Below are 20,863 nucleotides of genomic sequence, written 5' to 3'. Positions count from 1 at the left end.
GATGGTCGTTGAAGCACTACGGCAGCATCATTGCGAACGGCATTGGGCTCGTCACCCAGCACAAGACTACCGAATTCTCAACTGCAAGATGGCGATCTGGCCTTGTCCATCGCCGACGATATGATGTTTGCGACTTGTGGCAACAAGCAATACTTTCACCACCAATGGCGGTCATGACGTTCTAGCAACCGTTGTTCTATCGAACTTCAAAAGAAACAAAGGCATATATTGCATTCGCGGCCCCAGGACGCATCAACGGCCCTCGTCTTTGGCCCGCGCAGCACCGTCTTGGGCCACTGGGTATTGCAAAGGTTCTGGTGCGTAGTCCTTTTCTAGCATGTTTGTTTCGACCAAAGGAATCGCTGCAGCATGCAAACGCTAGTTCTTTGCATTTAAATTGCGTGGCCTCAGACTAAGCGGTTTCGGTATCTGCTGTCGAAGGACCGTCCACAAACTTCTTTGGCGTTGAACCACCGACCATCCAATGACGACACGCCGTGAAGGGGTTCGCGTCAGCTACAACGCGGCCACCAATCTGCTCATGCACCCCGAGGACCGTGGCCGCGACACTGTCAAAGTTCGATTCACCTCGGTCTTGGAGCAGCCCAACCTCGTTGTCGATGGCGTCGACGACCTTCTTTCGATACCACTCTCGAGCGAACATACCGCGCAGCTTGCAGCGCTCTACGGCAGCCGCGTCCCCGCGAGTGCGATGGCCTTTCAAAACACAGCGTGGGATGCATTTGTCCAGTTGAAAATGTGCGGCATCGCCAACAACTTTCTGAGTACATCCAGAGCCTGTACGGCCCACGTTTCGCACCTCGTTCTCGATGTAACCGGTGCGAACGCAGCCTTGTACGAGCCCCACGACGTGCCCGAAGGTACCTATGGCCGGCTCATTGTGCAATTACATGCACATACGCGGGTGGCCAGCTTGCCTTGACAACAAGCAAGAAGAAGACCAAGCCGTGGCAAAGCTGTGAACTCAATGCTCTCTCCATGTGCGCAATGTACCTCTCGGTGCAAGTGTCGTCCGAGCCTATCACGGACGGGTGCCGCGTTGCGCTCATCTACCACCTCGTCTACGACGACCCGGCTCCCGGCTTTTCCATTGAGCAGCCAAGTCGAACTGCAGCTGCGGCGGTGTTGACGGCATTGGCCAGTATTCGGTACCAGGCGCAAAAATACGGCATCTTTCAGATTCCCAACGACGACGGCGACAATGACACGAGCCAGAAGCCACCTACGAGCTTTAAGCACATACGCGGATACGCGCTGGCATTCGTCAACGCCCTTGACGCGTCGGGCGAGTACGACTATGTGCTGGCCAGAGCAACCAAGAAACGGTGCGAGTACCTCGCCCGCCCGTCCAACGCAGCGATCCCACGTAGCGTCTTGCGAGGCCTCGATAAAACGTCCTGCCACTTCAAATCGTGGCTACCGGCCATCGTTTTTTGGCCCAAGCGACACCGGCTTCGGTTCCTCGGTGGCTTTTTACCTGCCCTCGCTTGCGTTCGCAGCGTCGATCAAGGCGTCGCGCACGAAGACCTATCCGTCCAGAGACGCGCTTCTGCTGGCACTCGTTGAAGCCGCAAGCGGCATTGATGACGACCCCGATGACGACGAAGACGAAGATGGCTTTATGTATGGGTTCCGCAATGACGACGTGCTGTCGACCACGCGGCTCAAGAAGACGCACGAACCAGAGCTACCTGCGGCGACAATGCTGCAGCTCCTTCTCGATGCCAACAGCGTCGACGTCATTGACGAATACCTCCGCCACAGCTGCCAGAACCACGACCATCCCAAGATGCACCACATTGGGCCCAAGCTCCATGCGTGCCTTACTACGTACGGTTGGTCTGCCCTTGGCTCTGCAGTACAAGCAATGCTGCAGCGCTGGGTCGCAACGTCGCCGCCCGAGATCCTGCATTTGCCGTTTGTGCTGCTCGCGAGTCTGGCCGGCGTGCTGGACGACCCGATCTGCGCGCCGCTCGACCATCCGCGCCTCCCCGAGGTCGTCCAAGCCGCGTACGTGGCCCTTCGCAGCGCGTGCGATGCAGCAAAAGCACTGGATGATCAGCGTAACTTCCGGGGCAGAAAAGGCGACCGCAGCTGGGACGCGGCGTTGTGCACCGTTCAATGCAGCCTTTTGATCGAGGCATACGTGCGCGACAGCACCCTCTCGTTGTGGTGGAAGTGCAACACCCGACTGCCGCCTATTCTCTTGTCGATGGTGTACGCGTACTGGGCGCCAAATGGTTTGATGGCCGCAATGACCGAGAAGCATGCGGTTTCGCTCTACCACGAGCACGTGCTGCTGCCCGCGATCGGGTTGGCAGTGATTACCAACTCGCGCGTGAGCATCGCGCCGTACGTACCCGCCAAGACTCGACGAATCGACTGGATCTTGTCTCGATCCAAGTCGATGACGGCGAACTTGGGCAATCTATTGTACCACGCGTCGCGTTGCAACGACCCCCGCGATGTGTACGGTGTGTATGGCTGGTACTTGGCCGCCTTTACTGAAGGTGGCGACGTCGATGATGAGGACGATCGATGCTGGTTGCTCTCCACCGTATGCAGCATCGCCAAGCGCATTCCGATCCTCAGCAGGAACCTCACCGAGGTGGCAACCTGTGTGGCCAAGGCCGTCGACTGCCTCACGCTGCGACCTGGGACCCTCGACTACTTGGTGCCAATGGCGTGCGACGACGCAGTACCTCTGGACGAGAAGCTGCGCCACGAATATTCGTGTCGGCGCTGTGTCGCGGACGCCCTTGGCTTCTTCAACGCTGCGAAAGCACTTGGTCGTTGTGGCCGAGGCCGACGTGCCCGAGTTTAAGGACTGGTGTATCCCGCTCGATGCAGCCACAAGCTGCAAATGCCGAGCGTGCACCGATTTGCACTCGTATTTACGGTCCACGACCCGGCGCAGGATGGAGCTTGGATCGATGAAGAAGAAGGATCCGTGCAAGCAGTGGACCTCGCTACTCGGCTCGCTGGAGCGCAGCGGCGTTATCGAGCGCATTGAACCCCGGCGTTATCGAGCGCATTGAACCCCGGCGTCTGGTGAAGATCCAAGGGCCGGGACAGATCGACGACGACAAGCGCTTGCGCATGTATATCCAGCGACGCGCCGCCAGTCAACACGCCGCCAACGAGCTTGCGCTGGTGACTGCCTATGTAGGCGCTACACACAGCGACGACCCCGCGGCCAAGCGGCGGTGCGTCGCGTAGTTTGCACGGACGTCAGACGTAGCCACATGTATCTATCGTGATGACGACCTTACGTATACCCAGACCCAATAGTGGGATTCAAGATGGCCATCAAACCTTGATGGAATGACGAACGGGTCCAATCCAGCGATCTCATTGGCTAAAACTCCGGCAAAATTCAAAAGCTCCATCAAGCTCCATCAACCATCAAAACTACGAAGTTCGCCTGAACTGGCTACTTTCATCACTCAGAAAGCCAAATGCTCCATCAACAAAAAGGCTGATGGAACGTTTGATGGAAAAACGGGTCAAACGGGTGTCAGAGTCGCATGCCATCTTATTAGCGATTAAATCTCCATAGTGAGCGGCGCAACCATACCGATTTCTTCTTGGGTAGCGCCTGCCTTCTTCAAGGCCTCCCGGGCTTGCGCCATCTTCTCAATGGCCGCAAACTTTGCGTGCAGCAGCTTGGCATCCCCGAGAGTCGTCTCCATCGCTAAACGCGCTTTCTCCATGGCTACGCGCTCAGTCTCCAGGTCGAGGCGTCTTTCCTCGGCGACTAAGCGCCCCTTCTCGATGGCGGAAGGATCGCCAGTCAAGCCGGAGAGCGTGGTCATGACGTCCTTGCTCTAAGACCCTACGTTTGCCTTGGCTGGGCGCGCGGCTGGTGGCGGTAAAGGGTAGACCCGGCATGCGAACACTAGCCGTTGTGCGCTCACACGCCGAAGCGAAGGAACAAGAGCGGAAAAGAGCGCCGCCAAGCTTTGCTCGACAGCATTTGCAACTAAGAACATGCTTATTATTGTGTGCGTGTGTATGTATCATCGGTCATCAAAGTGGGGTTCAAGCTGATCTTTTTTGATGGGAATGCACTCGGCGCCACCCTTTTTTTTCGGCACTTCTGATTGGACAAAAATCGGCGAATTGTTTTTCCATCAAGCCGTTCCATCAAGATTTGATGGACAACTTGAATCCCACTAATAGGACTGCACTTGAACCAATATACTTCAAACAAAAGATGGCCTTTTGGGCTCGTGCCACACACGCCACGCGCCTACTTGTGCGTTCACGTGACGTCGTCGCTGGTCGCTGCGACCATATCGGATGACAAGCGTTCGAAAAGCTCTGACGAGGCACGTCTGGCGCTGGCGACCTCGATCGAGAACACATTTGAATAGTTCCTGGGCAGTCAGGTACAAACAGAAAACGACTCGGAAGGACCGACAAGTGAGTAGCCCGAGCAGACCAAGTATGCGACCTTTGGAGACTATGGTCAAGTTCTCAGCGTCATCAAGAAAGGGCATCCACTCTGGTTTGTTCGTGCTCTCAGCAGCGTCGCCAAGCGCATCCCAAACTACGCCAACGGCAGAACCGAGTTGGCGTCATTGGTGGCCAAAGCGGCCACAGGCATTCAGGTTCCACCCGGCGAACTCGAAAACATGGTTCGGTCCTATGACACAATATGAACGCGATCCCACTTGACGTCGCGTTGCGCCACGAGCACTTGTGTCGGTGCTGCCTCGCCGACGCGCTCAGCTTCTTCGACACCGCCGCGCCTTACCACGTGGGCCTTTTCATCAACAGCTTTCATAGGGCCCTGAAGCGAAACGTCAGGAAGCGGGTCGTGTCGGTGATGCTACCACTCTTGAAGGACTTTGGTAATCGCTGGCTCCACCTTGCCGTTAGCGCGCGCGACTGCATCGCCGAGGTGCTCCGAAGCTACGAGGCGGCCGTGTTCGCCATCCATGTGCCCGCGTTCAAGGACTGGAGCATCCTCTGCGATGAGGGTTGCACTTGTGGCGCCTGCACCCAACTGCGCTCATTTTTGCGGTCGCCGACAGAGCGCACCATGCCGCCCGAGACTGAGACTCCGTGCGAGCAGTGGACCACGTTGCTCACGACACTCGACCGCAGCACCGTTGCACCGTTGTCCAGCGCACGCACGAGCGCCTGACCAAAGTCAAAGCGCCGGAACATGTTGAAAGAGACGGACATTTGCGCGCGTACATACAACTACGCGAGAATCGCCAACGCGCGTCAGAGCATCTCGCGCAAATGGTGGATTTCATCGAAAGCTCAAAGGCCGACAGCCAAGCAGCCAAGCGGCAGCGCGTGGCTTAGTCGATACCGACAAAGAGTTCATGCTTGAATAAACATACATAACGATAGAACCACCATAAACCAAAGATATTAGTCTATATATTACCCTTAGATGATTCTTGCACACTAAAATGAGCAAACGCGTGTCCTAAAATGAGTGAATGCTTTCGAGATTGCATGTGGATTTCTGTGTGTCGCGACAGCGTGCCACGTCATGAAATGTGAAACGCTTCAAGTTTCAAAACAAGATCCAACGACGGTTCCTGCTGACCAACCGAATGCGAAAACCGATCCCAACTCAGCTTACGACCACCAACCAATCCGCGACAGCCACCCGTTGAATGGAATGAGCAAACTGCAGACAACGACGACGAAAGGCGTCCGTGATCGCGAGTATGCGTTGGTGCTCCAGCATCTTGGCATCATTCCATCATCTCTTGGCTGCGCGCCCAAGCGCATAGCCCCCGTGCCCAAATGTCGAAGCGGCAGTCGAGCAGCTGCGAGCGATTGCCGCAGCGCCTCATCAGTATCATAGCCGCGTCGGGTTCTCCACGCTGCAAACGCACAAGGATTTCTCAACGCAGCAAGGTAGCGATCTGGCACTCGTTCAAGCGCTTGAAGCCACAGCGTCCTATGACGTGGTCCTTGCCGCTTGTGACGCCACCGGTCACATCGTCTCGGTTGTTGTCAAGAACGGCCACGATATTCCTGCGACCGCTCTCTCGAGCCTCAATGGAGTCCATGTCGCGTACTGCATTCGCGGCCCCGTGACGTCGACAACTGCGCTGGTCTTTTGGCCGAAACAGCACCGTCTCCGGCAACTGGGTATTGCGAAAGCTCTGGCGTACGTCCAAGAGGTTGTTCATGGAACTGCGAGTGTGACGATTCTCGGGTATCCCTCGACCAAGGACGTGGTGACAGCGCTCATCGAGATGGTCGTGCACAACTCGGACGTAGGCCGAGTGCGCTGTCGCCAAGCCAGCTACGTGGGGGGCAATGGCTGGTGCATTTCCTTCTCGAAATCGTGGTTTGAGCGAACGAATGAGCCTGCGCCGCTCGGCGCCAGTATCCTGCAGCTCCTCCTCGATGTCGACGACGTCGAACTGGTCTCCGAGTACCTTTCCAAAAGCTGCGAGAACGAGTCGCATCCGAAACTCTACCTTTTGGGTCCCAAGCTCCATGCATGCTTTGTCCGGTACTAGTACGGCTACGCACAGCTAGCGCCCGCCTTCCACGCCCTCTTGAAGCGCTGGGGAAGAACGTCATATGCCGACGCTGTCCATCTGCCGTTTGTGCTGCTTGCGAGCTTGGCCGGTGTCTCGGACGACCCGATCTGCTCCCCATTGCCAGGCTCGAACGCGCTCATCCAGGAAGCCTACATTGCACTTCATGGGTCCTGCAACGTCGCCACGATCCTGACGGTACCCGATGGCGAAGCACACAACGACAACCAAGCGACTGACGCTGCGCTGCAGCTCCTCAAAAGCTGCCTCCTGCTCGAAGCGTCCTTCGGAGAGAACGCTTGCGTGCCACCGCGCATCCTCTCGCACGTGCCAGGTTTGACATCATTTGTCTATTTCCCGATCATGTACGTGCTCCAACCCGCGATTGCATACGCCGTGCAGCACAACCCACACGTAAAGCTTGGGGCGTTCAGCGTCAGTGCAGTCGCGGCGCGCATGGAGGGCAGTTTTGATCAAGATATGTCTCCGCTGGCAATGGCTGGTTCATTTTTGCTGCGGTTGCTGGACGACAAATGTGGCTGGACGCTGCAAAGAGCCATCAACGACATGCTTGAGGATACGGACGGTGACTGTGACTCGGAGGCCATTATCTGTGGCATTTGCGCGCTTTCCAAGTTCATTGAGATCCCGATCGAAGTAGTGACGGATCTTGCGCGCCACGTTGCCCGCGCCACGATCTGTCTCACGTCACACAGAAACCGTCTGGATACTGTCCTTCCATACTATTGCGATAGTCTTTTGCCACTTACGCATTCTGAACGAACGCGCCAAACCCAGCGATTTGTCATCGCCGACGCCTTGAACTTCTTCCATCGTGCCGCGCCACACCATATTGGCATGCTGCTTGCAAAACTCGAGAGTCAGCTCGGCGGTGACGACGACGACCCTTTCTACTCGGTCGCCGACGTCGCAACGGTGTTTTTACAGCTTCTTGAGACCTTTCAAGAACGCTGGCCAGGCCTCGACATTGGAGTCTGCATTTGCATCGCCCAAGCGCTCCACGCAGCACTTCAAGGCACAAAGGAGCCGGATCCAGAGATCCTCGCTGCATTGAGTCGCCTCACGGCCGACCATGAGGTGCCAACCAAACGTCAGCGTACGGCGTGAAGTACTCGAGCTACAGTACACTGTTGTTGGACTCGACAACATTATGTTCCACCAAATATACATTGTCTTTTCATTGCATTTTGGCACTACTGCCGATATTGAGCCTTGGAATGCGGCTGATGACGAGAGCACAGGTTTGCAGGAAACGATGCATCTGGTCGTTGCTCGTTCCGCCACGTCATGGAATCGAGGCCTATCAGCGCGCCACGTCAAACTGCAACACGAAACGCTCAAAGCAAACACTCCTGCCCGACCATTTCATGAAAATATTTTGGTGATAAATCACGAAAAGTGGTTTATCGAGTTTCAGTGGCACGAGGCTTTACTGTACACGAAATAAAAAATACCTAAAGTCATTACGGTACCGGTAACAAACCGTCTGACCTATGAATCGCACGAGTCAACATCTCGCAACCGTCCCGCCTTTCGAGAAGCGCCTCACGACCCGAGATGACCTCATGGACCTCACCTCCCTGGCGCCGGACGAGGAGTTTTGGACCGTGCTGGCTGAGGCGATCGTTGACGCTTGTACCGGCGCCCCACGCACGACGCTGTCAAATACTTGCGTGCACGTCGGCGGCAATCTTCCTGCATGTAGCTCCCAGCCAGTGCTGCTTGGGCCAAAAGACGAGTGGCGTTGTCGAATAGACATAAAGGCTGTTTTCGCGTTGGCTCCTATGAGGCTCGAGGGAATTCTTGCTGAAATGTCACGACCGTCCTTGACAGCAAAAGCGTTGATGCAGCTGGCGTCGTCACAAGTCGCAAGCACCATACCAGTGGCATATAGGGCTTGGACAAGGGCCAGATCGTCATCTTGCAGCAAGGAGAAATTGGTAATCTTGTGCTGCGTGGAAAACCCGACGCGGCTGTTGTACTGACGGCGCGCAGCCGCGATGGCTCGCAGCATCTCGACCGCTAGTGTTGGCGGCCAACGTGGCTCTGTCGCGCGGTATCGTAGCCTCGTCAAGATGCTCCAGCATCGTAGCGTACTCGCGATCGAGTTGGAACCTTTGGTCGATGTTGTTGTCTGATCGCTAATGTCAACATGAAGAATTGTTGGTATTTGCGGTTTTCTGCCCTTGCGCCAGTTCCAACTCCAAGCGTTTCACTTTGCATGACGTGGCGGGCTCTCCGAGCACGCTAGTGCCAGAAGCACATTCACAGGCATTTCTTGCACAGCGACCTCCATCTCGTATAAAGATACAAGATGTCTTTGTCGCAAGAAACGAATTCTACAAGAGCCATGAATACATCGTGCACTCGGTCTAAGTGGTCGCTCGATGCAACAGCTTTGGATCAACCAAGCAAAGATGACGTGACGTGACATGTAAAATGCAATGCAATAAATTCTTAGGGGATGCCGTCTGATGGAATCAGCGTTCGTGGTCTTGATCACACGCGTTCGTTTCATCGACTAGGCGACGCACAGGCGCTTGGTCTCGTGCTGTCCGTCCTTGGCGCTTCCGATGACTGCGACCACCATGGCAAGGAGCTCCGACACGCGTTGGCGGTCCTCGCGTTGCTGTATGCAGATGCGCAACAAGTAGGCATCTTTAACGTGTTCCGGTCCTGTGACCTTGGCGATGCCATACTCCTTGCGCCGGACACGGTTGGTACCCTCGAGTTGCGCAAGCGTAGTTGTCCAGTGTTCGCACGGCGTGGTATTCTCTTGATCCATCTCGAGCTTGCGCTGTGTTTGCGAGCGCAAAAACGCGTGCATTTTTGTACAGGCGTGACATGCGCAGTTGGTCGTCCCATTGATCTCGATGCTCCAGTCTTTGAACTTACGTACGACAAGAGCCGCCGTATCGGCCAAGTGCACTCGCAGGGCCTCCGCAATGTCGTTCCGGACGCTCAGTGCAAGGATAGGCCAGCGAGAGCCAAAGTCTTGCAGCAGCGGTACTATCACGCTTGCTGCCCGCAGCGGCGCGACGTGGCTGCCTCGAAGGTACTTTTGGAGCTTGTTGATGAGGAGCCCGACGTGGAAGGGTGCGACATCATTGAAGAAGCCAAGGGCGTCCGAGATGCTGCACCGACACGTGTACTCGTGGCGCAACTCATCATCGAGAGGCACCGCATCGCCACCGTACGATCGAACCACGTTGTCGAGTTCGCCCGGCGCAAGCGTGACGCTTCGCATGGCTTTCGCCGCCAACTTGGCGAGATCGGTGACGTGCTTGCTGCGCATCGTGAGGCGCTTACTGACGTTGCAGATCGCGCGGACGAGCCAAAGCATGTGGTCGTTCTCGTGAAAACCGAGTTCGATAAAGAAATCATAAAACGTCTCGAGCTTGTCCTTGCGCGCCGTCGCAAAGTAAAAGAGACTGCCCGTGGCTGCCGCGATCGACAGCGAGGCGTCACTCGAGCCGTCGCTCTCGGGGTGGTCAAACGGTTTGAGGACATAGGGCGCATAGTCGACACGTGGGTTCAGCTCCATGGCCAACCCGATCGCGGGGAGGAGTGCATGGTTTTGAAAGTTCTTGGAGCGAGCGTCGCCTGTCATCGCTGCCATGATACCAACCGGTGCCCAGTAGCTATGGACCATCGAGATTAGGACCGGCGGAAGAGACTTGTCCAGCGCCCAGGACGACGATACCACAACTGCGTCGCGAAGCAACGCTTCAATCAAGAGACTGCACTTGACCATGTGCAGCGCCGCATCCATCGCGATCGGCTTGCAGCGCCGCCCTCTTGACAAAACGTCAAAATCCAATGCTTTTGCTGCATCGCATGCACTGCGAAGGGCCACGTACGCGGCTTGGATGACCTCGGGGAGGCGCGGATGGTCGAGCGGCGCGCAGATCGGGTCGTCCAGCACGCCGGCCAGACTCGCGAGCAGCACAAACGGCAAATGCAGGATCTCGGGCGGCGACGTTGCGACCCAGCGCTGCACCATTGCTTGTACTGCAGAGCCAAGGGCAGACCAACCGTACGTAGTAAGGCACGCATGGAGCTTGGGTCCAATGTGGTGCATCTTGGGATGATCGTGGTTTTGGCAGCTGTGGCGGAGGTATTCATCGATGAGGTCGATGTTGTTGACGTCGAGAAGAAATTGCAGCATCGTCGCTCCTGGTAGCTCAGGCTCGTGCGTCTTCTTGAGCCATGTGTCGGAGAGCGTATCGTCGTGTTCGCTGTCATTGTTAAAGAAGAAATCGTGTTCGGAGAAGGTTGCTGAACGATGCCTTTCGCTGTCATTGTCGCTGTCGTTGTCGGAGCCATAGAGGAAATCCCCACGTCGTCTTGGCCCTTGTCGTCAATGCCGCTGGCGACTTCAATGAGCGCGAGGATGAGCGCGTCGTTGGACGGATACCCGAGGTCTTCGTCGGCGCCACCTTGGACGACGCTGCGGGCGTAAGCGAGGGCGGGTTGAAAGCCACCGAGAAATCGAAGCCGGTGGCGCTTGGCCCAAAAGAGAAGAGTGCATGACGATCCCCCGAAGTCGCGCGTCGTCTCGTCGAGGCCTTGCAGCACCTTGGGCGGTATCAGAGCGTTTGGGGGGCGAACAATGAACTTGGGGGGCTTCTCAGTGTAAGTAGCCAGCACGTAGTCGTACTCGCCCGACGTATCGAGGGCGTTGACAAGCGCCAAAGCACGTCCGCGCAAATCTGCAAAGCTTAGCGGTTTCTTCTTTGATTAATGGTCCTTGCGGTCCGTGTGGTAGTAGAAGGCCTTGTGGGGGACATACCGCGCACTGGCCATCGCTGTCAACTGTGCTGCGGCCGTTGCTTGATTTAGTGGCTCGAGACGGCTGCTGGTGACAGAGGTGTCGTGCGCAGGAAGCTCGAGCGCATTCATCACCGAGTAGTAGGCGATGTTGGCGTAGCGGTTGCCCACCGCCGTGACGCCGCCCATCTTCATTGTGTTTATTCGGCTCGCTGAAGAATCTGAAATGCTTGTGGTTCGTATCGTTTGTCCGAATACAGGTATCCCTAGCACTTGAAACGGTCGTTTGGACTATGTCGTCGGAGGCAATTCCGGTGTACGAGTGTATCTAGATAGCACTTGCCATCTCGACGCATCCTCTTGTCGACGGTGTACGTGCACTGGTGGCCAGCAAATCTTTTGGTTACGACGCACTTCTCAGGCTACCATACCTAGTAACTACTTCTTGCGATTTTTGCACTGCTCATCGTGCGTCCACGAGCCAGAGCTGCTCGATCCTCTCTGGCTTCGTTTTACAGTGTATCACAGCATCGCGACGCCGGTATCTTGTGTTATAGCGGAGCGCATGTGCTGTCTCTGTCCAGTTGGACTCGGTCGCTCAACGGAGGACCAAGGCCGACGATATTATCTGGTGTTGAAAGGGTCAGTCCAATACAGTGGACGACTCACTTCAACCAAGTGTTGTTATTATCGACTTCTTAATGACGAGATTGCACTAGTTTGGCATCAGATCGGAACAGCGAGGGTCGCCATCTGACGTGGAAGATTGAAGCTCGAGCTCCGCGTGGCAGGGTATACGGGTCGTGTAGTAGTATTGAGCAGGCCTTGTTGAGACTCTTTCCTGATACCCGACTGCGTTCGCTGCATAGCAAAATTCGAAAGCCCATACTGGTACAAACATTGCTTATTCACACTTGAGTGGCAAGAACGCGAAAATGTCAGACACCTTTCATCGTCGCTCGTTATGCCACGTCATGGTATTCCGGGCGCTTGGCTTGCCACGTCATCGTATTATGAAACGCTCAATGGCTGCGCACATTTATGAACCAAGAACCATAGCTCAAGCCGGCCACAACCATAGATGTAGATTTGGCGATGTCGTAATAATCTCTTAGTATAAAATGAGGTCCTGATCGCATCGCTGCAGGTAAAAGCGCCATCAACTCGTGAAAACAATGTATACTATTGTCGATATACCACGGAAAGTTCCCGAAACGCCATATCGCAAACCAAGTTTTGTCGAGGATATACACAAGGAATTAAAGACGGGATACCCACGCTTTGCAGCGTGTGCGGGCACTTGGCCAGCACCTTCACGCGGATCGATCTGCGAGGCGGCTCAGCGCTGCGAGGACCGCCGAATCGGCCCTTGCCCTACCCTGAAGCGCCGTGTGCAGTGACTTGGCCATGCCAGCTCGAACGCCGACATCCAAGTTTGGCCAGCGCACATGAAAGGTCTCGAGCAGCGGCAACATTACTGCCACCACGTCGGCGGGAAACTTGATGTTTTCTTCATAGTCGTCGTCGCCGTCAAGCTGACCCCGCAGTTTCTCAAACAGCATGCCGACATGGTGCGGCGCCGCGCGGTTGAAGAAGGACAAGGCGTCCGCGATGATATAGCGCCAAGCGAGGTGTATTCTTGCGGATCGCGTCGCGGGCACGGGGCCATCGCAGTAGTACGGAAGAATCCCGTCCAAATCACGCTGCGCGACAAAGCATTTGGTAGCGCGGGCGACGTGGTCCGAGAGGTACGTCACTTGCTCGATCGGGATCGCAATGAACTTGGAGAGCACGCAGATGCCGCAAATCAAGGGCATATTCGTACACATGCCGTCCGTATCTCCAAGCATATCAAGAATATCGCTGAGAAGCGTTGCGCCGCGCGGGCTCTCCAAGAGACGTAGTAAGAACGAACCGGCCATCGCTAATGGTGACATGCTATGGTCGAAATCACCGCGCACGCGCTTGGCCACGGCGTGGACGCTGAACGCACCGAGTGCCACGTGGGGGTTGTGGTGCGCAGCAAATGCCACCGCGGGTGCGAGTACGTACATGCACGGAAAGTCGGTCCAAGACTCGAGGTCTGGTAGATGCGAGAGGATGCTAGATGGAAGCGACTCGGCGTTTCCAAAATACGCTTCGAGCAAGAGGCAGCTCTTGAGGAGCTGCAAGGCGGCGTCGGTCGCTTGGTGGTCGACGTCCCCGTCCTCACAGGGCACATTCATGATCTCTTCGACGTTGCACGATGCGCGAAGCACAGTGTAAGCCGCTTGTAGGTGCTGGCGCGCGTCCGAGTCTGTCATCGAGAGGCAGATCGGGTCGTCCGAGACACCGGCCAAGCTCGCAAGCAGCACAAACGGCAGATGGACAGCGTCGGCATATGACATTCTTCCCCAGCGCTTCAAGAGGGCGTGGAAGGCGGGCGCTAGCTGCGCGTAGCCGTACCGGACAATGCATGCATGGAGCTTGGGACCGAAAAGGTAGAGTTTCGGATGCGACTCGTTCTCACAGCTTTTGAAAAGGTACCATTTGAGCAACTTGACATCATCGAAATCGAGGAGCAGCTGCAGCATACTGGCACCCAGCGGCGCAGGCTCGTGCGTTCGCTGAAACCAGGAAGTCGTGAAGCAAGGCGAAAGTACGCGTCCATCACGTAGCCTTCTTGGCGAAAGCGTTCTCGGCCCACATCCGAGTCGCGCCCGGCCATCTCGATGAGTGCCGCCACCATATCTTTGGTCGAGGAATACCCAAGTAGCGTCGCATCTGCAGTCCCGTCAACGGCGTCTTCAACGTGAGCCAGAGCCATTGCAAGCTGCAGTTGCCGGAGTCGGTGTTGCTTGGGCCAAAAGATGAGTGCAGTTGTCAACTAACGTCGATTCGGTGCGCGGGAGCTCTGAGGCTGGACCGTTCGGCGCATGGTCGAGAGGTCGTATCGACGCCAAGATGCTGAAGCACCAAAGCGTACTTGCGGTCAAGGACGCCTGCGGTCGCCGTTGTGTGCAGTTTGCTAATTTCAATGGTTTGTGTGGTCTCAAAACGTTGGATCTTAATCCGGATGTTGAGCGTTTCGCATGTCATGACGTGGCAGGCTCCCAGGTCACAGCCATCGACTTCACGCAAATCATCCACACACACGTTCATGAGCAGGTCATATCTGTGTTTAATCCTATTAACGCATTCACATGACGCGAGGTAGGAGTATAAAGTACTTATGCCAAACATCGTCGAGCACCATTGGTCGATAAGGCGGCACGTAGGAAATGAACACTGCACGAAAGTGAGATCCTTGGCGACTACATTGTGCGCAATCGTTTGGCTGGCAGTCTCGGGGTGGATGCATTTGCCAATCAATGCGACTAGGACATCGGAAGCGGCCGTCTTTGCGCCCTGAAGCGCAGTGCTTGGGCCAATCAGCCCCGAACGCCCACGTCCAATGTTTGGCCAGCGCTCTTTAAAGGTCTGCCAAAGCGGCAAAACACGGTGGCGACGTCAGCGACCGAGTCAGATCGATCATCGTCGTCGCCTTCGAGCTGACTCTGGCGTTTTTCAAGCAACACACCAACATGGTGCAGCGCGGTTGACGAAGGACCAGGTGTCCGCGATGACATACCGCTGAGTTTTACTTCCGCGTCTTTTGATGGCATCGGACCATCACAGTAGTACGAAGCGACCGCGTCCTGCCGTTCTGTGTCAAGCAGATCGTGACGCGGGCGACGGGGAGCGTCGCGAGCTCAACGGGAATGTCGAAGCACTTGAAAAGCACGCATCGCCGAGATGGCAAGGCCGACCACTCGCCAAAGTCTTGGGATGTCTTGACGCTTCGTGAATCTACCTTTGGTTGGCATCAGCTCAGCGTCGTTTCGTATAGAGCAGAGCAACCACGGGTATATACCCTTGGAGTAGCGTAGGAACCTGCAGAGGACTGCACTCTCCAACATAAGCTTTGGCGACAGCGTTCACCGATCCTACGTACGTCCCACGAAAGCGATGACTCGGAAGCGTGACGCGCTGAGCGATGGCTCGTCGACAGCCAAATCCAAACGGACACACCGTCGCCACTGAGGTCCGTGCATCGAACTGCGCAAGCAGCACCTCTTGTACTGGCTACCAACACGCCATTTTGTGCGCTTGTGTCACATCCAACGCCAAGAAATGCCACTGCAAGTTGCGTGTTTTTCGAAGCGATGGTCCCGTGACACCTACGCCAGCACCTTTTCTCGCTTCATGACGCGGTCGTCGAACTTGACGAGGAAGACCGTCTTGTCCGGCTGCCCGTTCCCAACCTCGACGGTATGCGCTTCGACTTGCGAGTACTAGGCATGACGTCAGGAGCCATACGAAGAGGCGCTTGATCGTACAAAGCCCGCCGAGTCGAGGATGCCACGGATGACACCAGCAATGTACGCTGCGCAGTTGAGCTGGCCCATGTCGACTGGCACCGAGATGAACTTGTTGGTGAGCGGGTCGAGCTCGTGGATCATGTCTACGTCCCGTCGCGCATGAGCCTCGTCGTAGCATGTTCGCGGTGCTACATTCGTTTTCGTTTTCAGTACTGCGCTCGAGCGCGTCCGCTGCCTTCCCAAAGAGCGTCTTCCAGCAGACCGAAACGACAAACTGGAGCATGTTGAGGAGCCGCGTCTCGCGCCGCAGCTTGTCCCTAGCCACATGGGTCGTCGTCCATGCGCTTGCCGCGTCGTCGTACGCACCGCGCAATGTTGCCGTTCATATCGCGGTAGCTCAGAAGTTCGAGCACACGGACGCCGACGCCGTAGCCGGCCGAGTCGAGGAGGCGCTCGAGGTCCGAGATGTTTTCGACGCGCCGCTGGTAGTACTGGACCATCTCGCAAAAGAGGAACGAGAAGGCCGACTCGGACACTTCGGCCTTGCCGCGCCCGAGCGGCCGGTCGAGGTGGCTCTTCTTGCCGCGGGCAGCGGTCGCCGCCGGCTGCAGCATGAGGTTGCTCCCGCTGCTGCGCCCGTAGGCGCTGGCCGGGTTAAGGGACATGGCCGAGAAGGCCGCGTTGATCGTCGTGTTCGCCCCTTCATACATCATCCCGTCGACCTCGAACCTCGGACAAAGCGTATTTTCGGATTTTCGGATTTTTGATTTTCGGATTTTCGGATTTTTGAGCTCTATGTATTTTATTTTTCACATTTTTAATTTAATTGTGGGATCCTGGGCAAGTTGCCTGGCCTGTATTTGGGACGCCCGCTTCCATACTACTCGTAGCTGGACGACGATCGCGATGCGAGAATGCGAACGAGTAGAAGATAGTAGAATGGCATTAGGGTAGTCGTCGTATGTACTAGGCCTTTCGGCAGTCTGTGCAGTACCATGCGCCGGCGGGCTGCTCGGTCAAGCCGACGCAGTCAAAGTGGAACCACTCGTACTTGCAGTCTTCGTTGTCGCACCCGATCATTTGGCCGTACGAGACGCGCCGGCAGTGGCAGTAGAGCGGCTCGTTCGGGTCGATCGGAAGGTCCTCGAGCGCAATGTGCCCCGTGCCTACAACCGCACTCGCCTCGGGAATCGCTTCCAGCTGCGCCTCGGCAGCGTTGCGCTTCCGGTTCGAGCCCGCGCTCTTCTTGACCGTGGCCACAGGCACGGCGGCCTTCTTGTTGGTGGTCGCGGTCGCGGCTTGCGGCACGGCCGGTGCGACGGCCGCGACCGGTTTCTTGATGACAATCTTCTCGTCTTCGTACTCGCCGTTGGCCTGCAAAAGCGCCGTGTAGTTGGCGAGGTCGTTGTCGAGCCGGCGAATGTGGTGGTCAATCAGGTCGTAGCTCTGCGACGCAATCGCCACCTTCTCGTCCATCTTTTGGATGACCAAGTGGCGCTTCGCCTTCAAGGACGCGAGGAGCGGATTCGGTGGCGGGCTTGCTTCATCGGGCGGCGCGCTCGGGTCGTCCTTTGGCACTTCTTGCTCGACCAACGCGCGGAGCTCTTCCTCGGTGGGCTCGGGCAGCGACGTGTCGCTGCAGCGGACGCGGACGCGCTCGCGGGCGTCGCGCAGGTACTCGGACTGGGACTCGCGTAGCTCTTCCATGATCCCGCGCGTCGCCTTGTCGAGCTCGCGCATGAGCTCAAAGTTGCGCTTGACCTCGGACGGCAGCATGTAGATGCTCTCGAGGTAGTCCTCGAGGTACGTGCCCATCGTCGTCGTGCTTGCGGCTCCACCGGTCGAATTTTATTCCTACACCCACTCTCACGACGCATACAATATATTTCACGCATTTCCATACAAATATCTCGATAGCATTCAATTTAGCATTAAAACGTGCCGCTTCCACGATTTAAAATATAAAACGCATCGCGTTTTATTAGGATTTTCAACGGCGCCAAACTGCGCCAAACTGTACCAATCCCGCCGACAACAATGACCACAGTTATCCCTAGTCGCATTCGACTAAACGTAAAAATTCTCAGTCGACTACGTTCATTCGTACATCGCCGGCCCATGCGCAGAGCTTCCTGCAGAGCTAACGGGGTGCAAACAAACTTGATCTCACTCTTTCAATGTACAACTTGACACTCTATGTATCTGCGACTAGGCGACAAAGGTCGTCGCGGCGCCAAAGCCCATGACGTGCTTGTAGTGGGCTTTCTCAAGCCGCGTTGGCTGGTCCATGTGCCAATTGCCCGAGCTCGTGCGTCGATGGAACGAGCGTTTTGGCTCGACGTAGCCTTCAAAAATGACTAGACAGACAATTATGTACACAATCCCAACAGTTATAAACGGTGGGCGAACGTACGCTTGAGGTCGCACGAGCCGACAAAGTCGGGAAAGATCGTGCTCGGGTCCACGCCGTGCGGCCCAAACTGGACTGCGAGGGCTTGGTCGAGGTTGGCCTTCTGGGCCCAAGCCGGCAGCGGCTTGTTGAGCGCCGCATAGTCCTCCGTGTCCATGTCGCTCTCGTCGCTACCGCACACTCCATGGTCCCATATGTCTTTGCATATCACCAACCTTTCTTCGGGCTCGGACATGGTGTACGAGGCGGGAGGCTCAACCTCGAGAACGCTCTTGGCCGCAGTGATCTTTTGGCGCTTTGTTGGTAGCCCGCTGATGGTCTACGCCCACGAGCCGTTAGCAACTCGACCGATTACAGTAAGACAGAACCGGTTTGATGGCCTTGCGCGACGAGGTTCCTTTGGCCGACATTTTGGTCTTGACGGGGCATTTTGGTAGCGTCGCCGGCTCCTTGAGTCTCTTGAGCGTCGCATGCTGGACACTGGGCACCGCGGGCTTGCCGGTACTCCGCGGTTTCTATAGATACGTCACCACCAAGTCCTCGACGGGATCCATGACGCTCACCTTGTGCGTGGGGCGGGCTCGGTCCGGCACCTTCTTGGCTTCTTGTGCATACATGTCGTGTAGCCGCAGTTTGCGCGCCGCGTCAAAGTCGCGTTGCTTCTTCTCTGTCGCTTCACGGGCCTAGTACACGCCGTGCCTTCGGTATGTGGTTGGCGGCAGCCGAACCTTCTCTCTCTCTTCCCGCTCTTGCATCTTCTTGGCCTCTTGCGCCGCGTGCATGCATTGCAAGCGCCGCTTCCGCGCCGCGTCAAGGTCTCGCTGCTTCTTCTCTGCCGCCTCGTCACGGACCTATTTGACCATGGTGCTCTCAGCACCAAGAAGGTACGCGACACGAGCGACACCTTGTCCGGCTCGTCGCGCGGCTTTTTGCGGACGCTGTCGTCGTGCTTGCGGTGAATGGCGTACTTTTGGTGCAGCGCTTCGCGCCGAAGCTCCTTCTCGAGCATCTTCTTCTCATCCGCCAACCGACTCCGCTCGGCTTCCAACAGCGACGGAATCATCGTCGCCCCGCACGTCGAGGACGTACGCTTGCGCGCACCAAAGGATGTCAGTCCAGAGACGAGGTTGGGCGGGCGCTTGCTCAGCGCACTTGGCGGCGCAGCGACCGACGACGTCCGCGATCCTGGGTGCAACTGTCGACTCGAGCTCGCAGCCGACACTTGGTCGTGCTCCACCAGCGGTGGCTCTTGAAAGAGTGGCTCGACCGCCTTGGAAAGGCTACGCTCCTTGGCGACGCGCTGTTTGGCGAGCGCCCGCGCCGTCTCGCGCAGCCGTTTGGACTCGCGCTCAATGACGTCGCGCAGCTCGGGGGACGAGAGGCGCCCCTCGGGTATCCCGGGTGCGTCAAAGGGCGACGCCACAGGACTTAGCCGCGCGGTCGAGAGGTCCAACACCGACAGGGGCGGCACCAAAGAGCTTCGTCGGGGCGCCATCGAGAGCCGCTCCAGTTCAATGTACGTCGGTGGCGGCGTCTTGCGCACCGAGGTACCTAGCACGTGGCGCTGCATGGCCGACTTGATCGTCGCAAAGCCCTTGGCCAAAAAGGACGTGCTGTGCTCGTCGTCGTCCGACGATTGACTGCTGCTGTCCGAGGACATCAAGTCGGGCCGGCCACCGACGGCGGCCGTCTCTGCCGGCGACTTTGTTGATTTGAGAATGTCACCTGCTGAAGGTGCGGCGTCGGTATCGCCACGCAGACTCTCGGGCTCGTTGCTGGCACGTTCAGACTCTGTCGGTACCAGCGCCGTGTCGACCGTTGTCGTGGTGGCGTTGTCCGGCGCGGTTGGAGCGACTTGGACCAGAGTTGCATGCAGTGGGGCCGTCGGAGATGCAGCATGACTCAGCGGGACGATCGGGGAGCGGCTGGACTTCATACGAGAAGACAAGCCTTTCGAGTCGCTGAGAGAGGCTGGTACAGGTGGAGGCGTTTTGAGCAAAATAGCGATCTCGTGGGTGGGTGTCTCGGCCGGCGGGTCGATGGGGGGATAGGAAGCGGCGCCGTCGACGTTCGAGTGCATCGGACTTGCCATGGACGCTGAGCTTGAAGGTTCGTTCGAGATAGCGCTCGGTTGCGTGCTCGGGTCGGGCGACGCCTCCTCGTCGAACGCGTCGGCAAGGGATCGCGCCGGATTGCGCGCAGCTGGCTTGGACGACTTGGCCGTCGGGACCGGCGATCCGATTTCTCCCCAAGGAGACGCCGCTGGGCTGTCGTCGTCGATTGCGCTGATAGAGCAGTTTCCATCGATCGAGGCTGGACCGTCGTCGTCGTCCAGCGCCATCTCTTCCTGCCGCATGGCCTCGGCAAGGCGCAGCACTAGGACAGCTTTGAGACCGTAGCACACAAGACCACGCGTCTGGAGCTTCTTTTTCAGGTCGACGACACGCAGCTTCATGAGCTCTTCTTCCTTGGTATCGGTTGGGGTACTCGGGGCTGCCCCGTCCTGATCTCATCAGTAGCATCATGACATGGCGAGCCGCAGGGATCGTACCGCCATCGCGCGGCCTCTCTTCTTTCCTCGTCGAGGCTTCTTCGTGGGACGCTCGCTTGTCTCGCTCGCCGAGCCCGGGTCGAGGTCGCTCAGGTTCAAGCGCGGCCGGGTCCGCTTCATCGGCGCTCGACGCAGCTCCTGCGCGGCCTCCATGCAGTACGCAGCCAGCCACGTCGAGCTTGCAGCCATGCTTCCGTCGACGTTGTCGCATGCTCGGGCGAGTCCATCC

At 57.1% G+C, this 20,863-nt stretch overlaps 7 protein-coding genes across 7 annotated transcripts; 2 read left to right on the top strand and 5 right to left on the bottom strand.

Moving 5' to 3' along the window:
- Window positions 1-471: 471 nt before the first annotated feature.
- SDRG_04679 (hypothetical protein) lies at window positions 472-2,845 on the top strand (the record flags this gene model as incomplete). Its single annotated transcript, XM_008610358.1, has 3 exons — window positions 472-901; window positions 934-1,387; window positions 1,521-2,845. The coding sequence occupies exons 1-3, from the start codon at window positions 485-487 to the stop codon at window positions 2,843-2,845; spliced, it is 2,196 nt and encodes a 731-aa protein (XP_008608580.1). The 5' UTR covers window positions 472-484.
- Window positions 2,846-5,793: 2,948 nt separating this feature from the next.
- On the top strand, window positions 5,794-7,743 carry SDRG_04678 (hypothetical protein; the record flags this gene model as incomplete). The annotated part of the gene is made up of 4 exons (XM_008610357.1): window positions 5,794-5,807; window positions 5,855-6,514; window positions 6,578-7,249; window positions 7,298-7,743. The coding sequence occupies 4 exons, from the start codon at window positions 5,794-5,796 to the stop codon at window positions 7,668-7,670; spliced, it is 1,719 nt and encodes a 572-aa protein (XP_008608579.1). The 3' UTR covers window positions 7,671-7,743.
- Window positions 7,744-9,084: 1,341 nt separating this feature from the next.
- On the bottom strand, window positions 9,085-11,522 carry SDRG_04677 (hypothetical protein; the record flags this gene model as incomplete). Its single annotated transcript, XM_008610356.1, has 3 exons — window positions 9,085-10,764; window positions 10,848-11,283; window positions 11,356-11,522. 3 exons carry the CDS (start codon window positions 11,520-11,522, stop codon window positions 9,085-9,087), a joined length of 2,283 nt encoding a protein of 760 aa, XP_008608578.1.
- Window positions 11,523-12,646: 1,124 nt separating this feature from the next.
- Window positions 12,647-13,906, bottom strand: SDRG_04676 (hypothetical protein; the record flags this gene model as incomplete). Its single annotated transcript, XM_008610355.1, has 1 exon — window positions 12,647-13,906. One exon carries the CDS (start codon window positions 13,904-13,906, stop codon window positions 12,647-12,649), a length of 1,260 nt encoding a protein of 419 aa, XP_008608577.1.
- Window positions 13,907-15,486: 1,580 nt separating this feature from the next.
- On the bottom strand, window positions 15,487-16,423 carry SDRG_04675 (hypothetical protein). The gene is made up of 4 exons (XM_008610354.1): window positions 16,040-16,423; window positions 15,866-15,990; window positions 15,692-15,816; window positions 15,487-15,646 (listed from the first exon to the last, which is right to left on the bottom strand). The coding sequence occupies exons 1-4, from the start codon at window positions 16,384-16,386 to the stop codon at window positions 15,533-15,535; spliced, it is 711 nt and encodes a 236-aa protein (XP_008608576.1). The 5' UTR covers window positions 16,387-16,423; the 3' UTR covers window positions 15,487-15,532.
- An 83-nt stretch (window positions 16,424-16,506) lies between these two features.
- SDRG_04674 (hypothetical protein) lies at window positions 16,507-17,517 on the bottom strand. The gene has a single exon (XM_008610353.1). It carries the CDS (start codon window positions 17,486-17,488, stop codon window positions 16,640-16,642), a length of 849 nt encoding a protein of 282 aa, XP_008608575.1. The 5' UTR covers window positions 17,489-17,517; the 3' UTR covers window positions 16,507-16,639.
- Window positions 17,518-17,822: 305 nt separating this feature from the next.
- Window positions 17,823-20,863, bottom strand: SDRG_04673 (hypothetical protein). The gene is made up of 8 exons (XM_008610352.1): window positions 20,635-20,863; window positions 18,988-20,586; window positions 18,812-18,934; window positions 18,647-18,766; window positions 18,452-18,598; window positions 18,299-18,402; window positions 18,087-18,253; window positions 17,823-18,030 (listed from the first exon to the last, which is right to left on the bottom strand). The coding sequence occupies exons 1-8, from the start codon at window positions 20,821-20,823 to the stop codon at window positions 17,882-17,884; spliced, it is 2,598 nt and encodes an 865-aa protein (XP_008608574.1). The 5' UTR covers window positions 20,824-20,863; the 3' UTR covers window positions 17,823-17,881.

Source organism: Saprolegnia diclina (assembly GCF_000281045.1).
Source record: "Saprolegnia diclina VS20 unplaced genomic scaffold supercont1.11, whole genome shotgun sequence".
NCBI classification, from domain to species: Eukaryota; Oomycota; class Saprolegniomycetes; order Saprolegniales; family Saprolegniaceae; genus Saprolegnia; species Saprolegnia diclina.
Note: the sequence above shows the minus strand (reverse complement) of the source record. Positions and strands in the feature narration are given on the sequence as shown.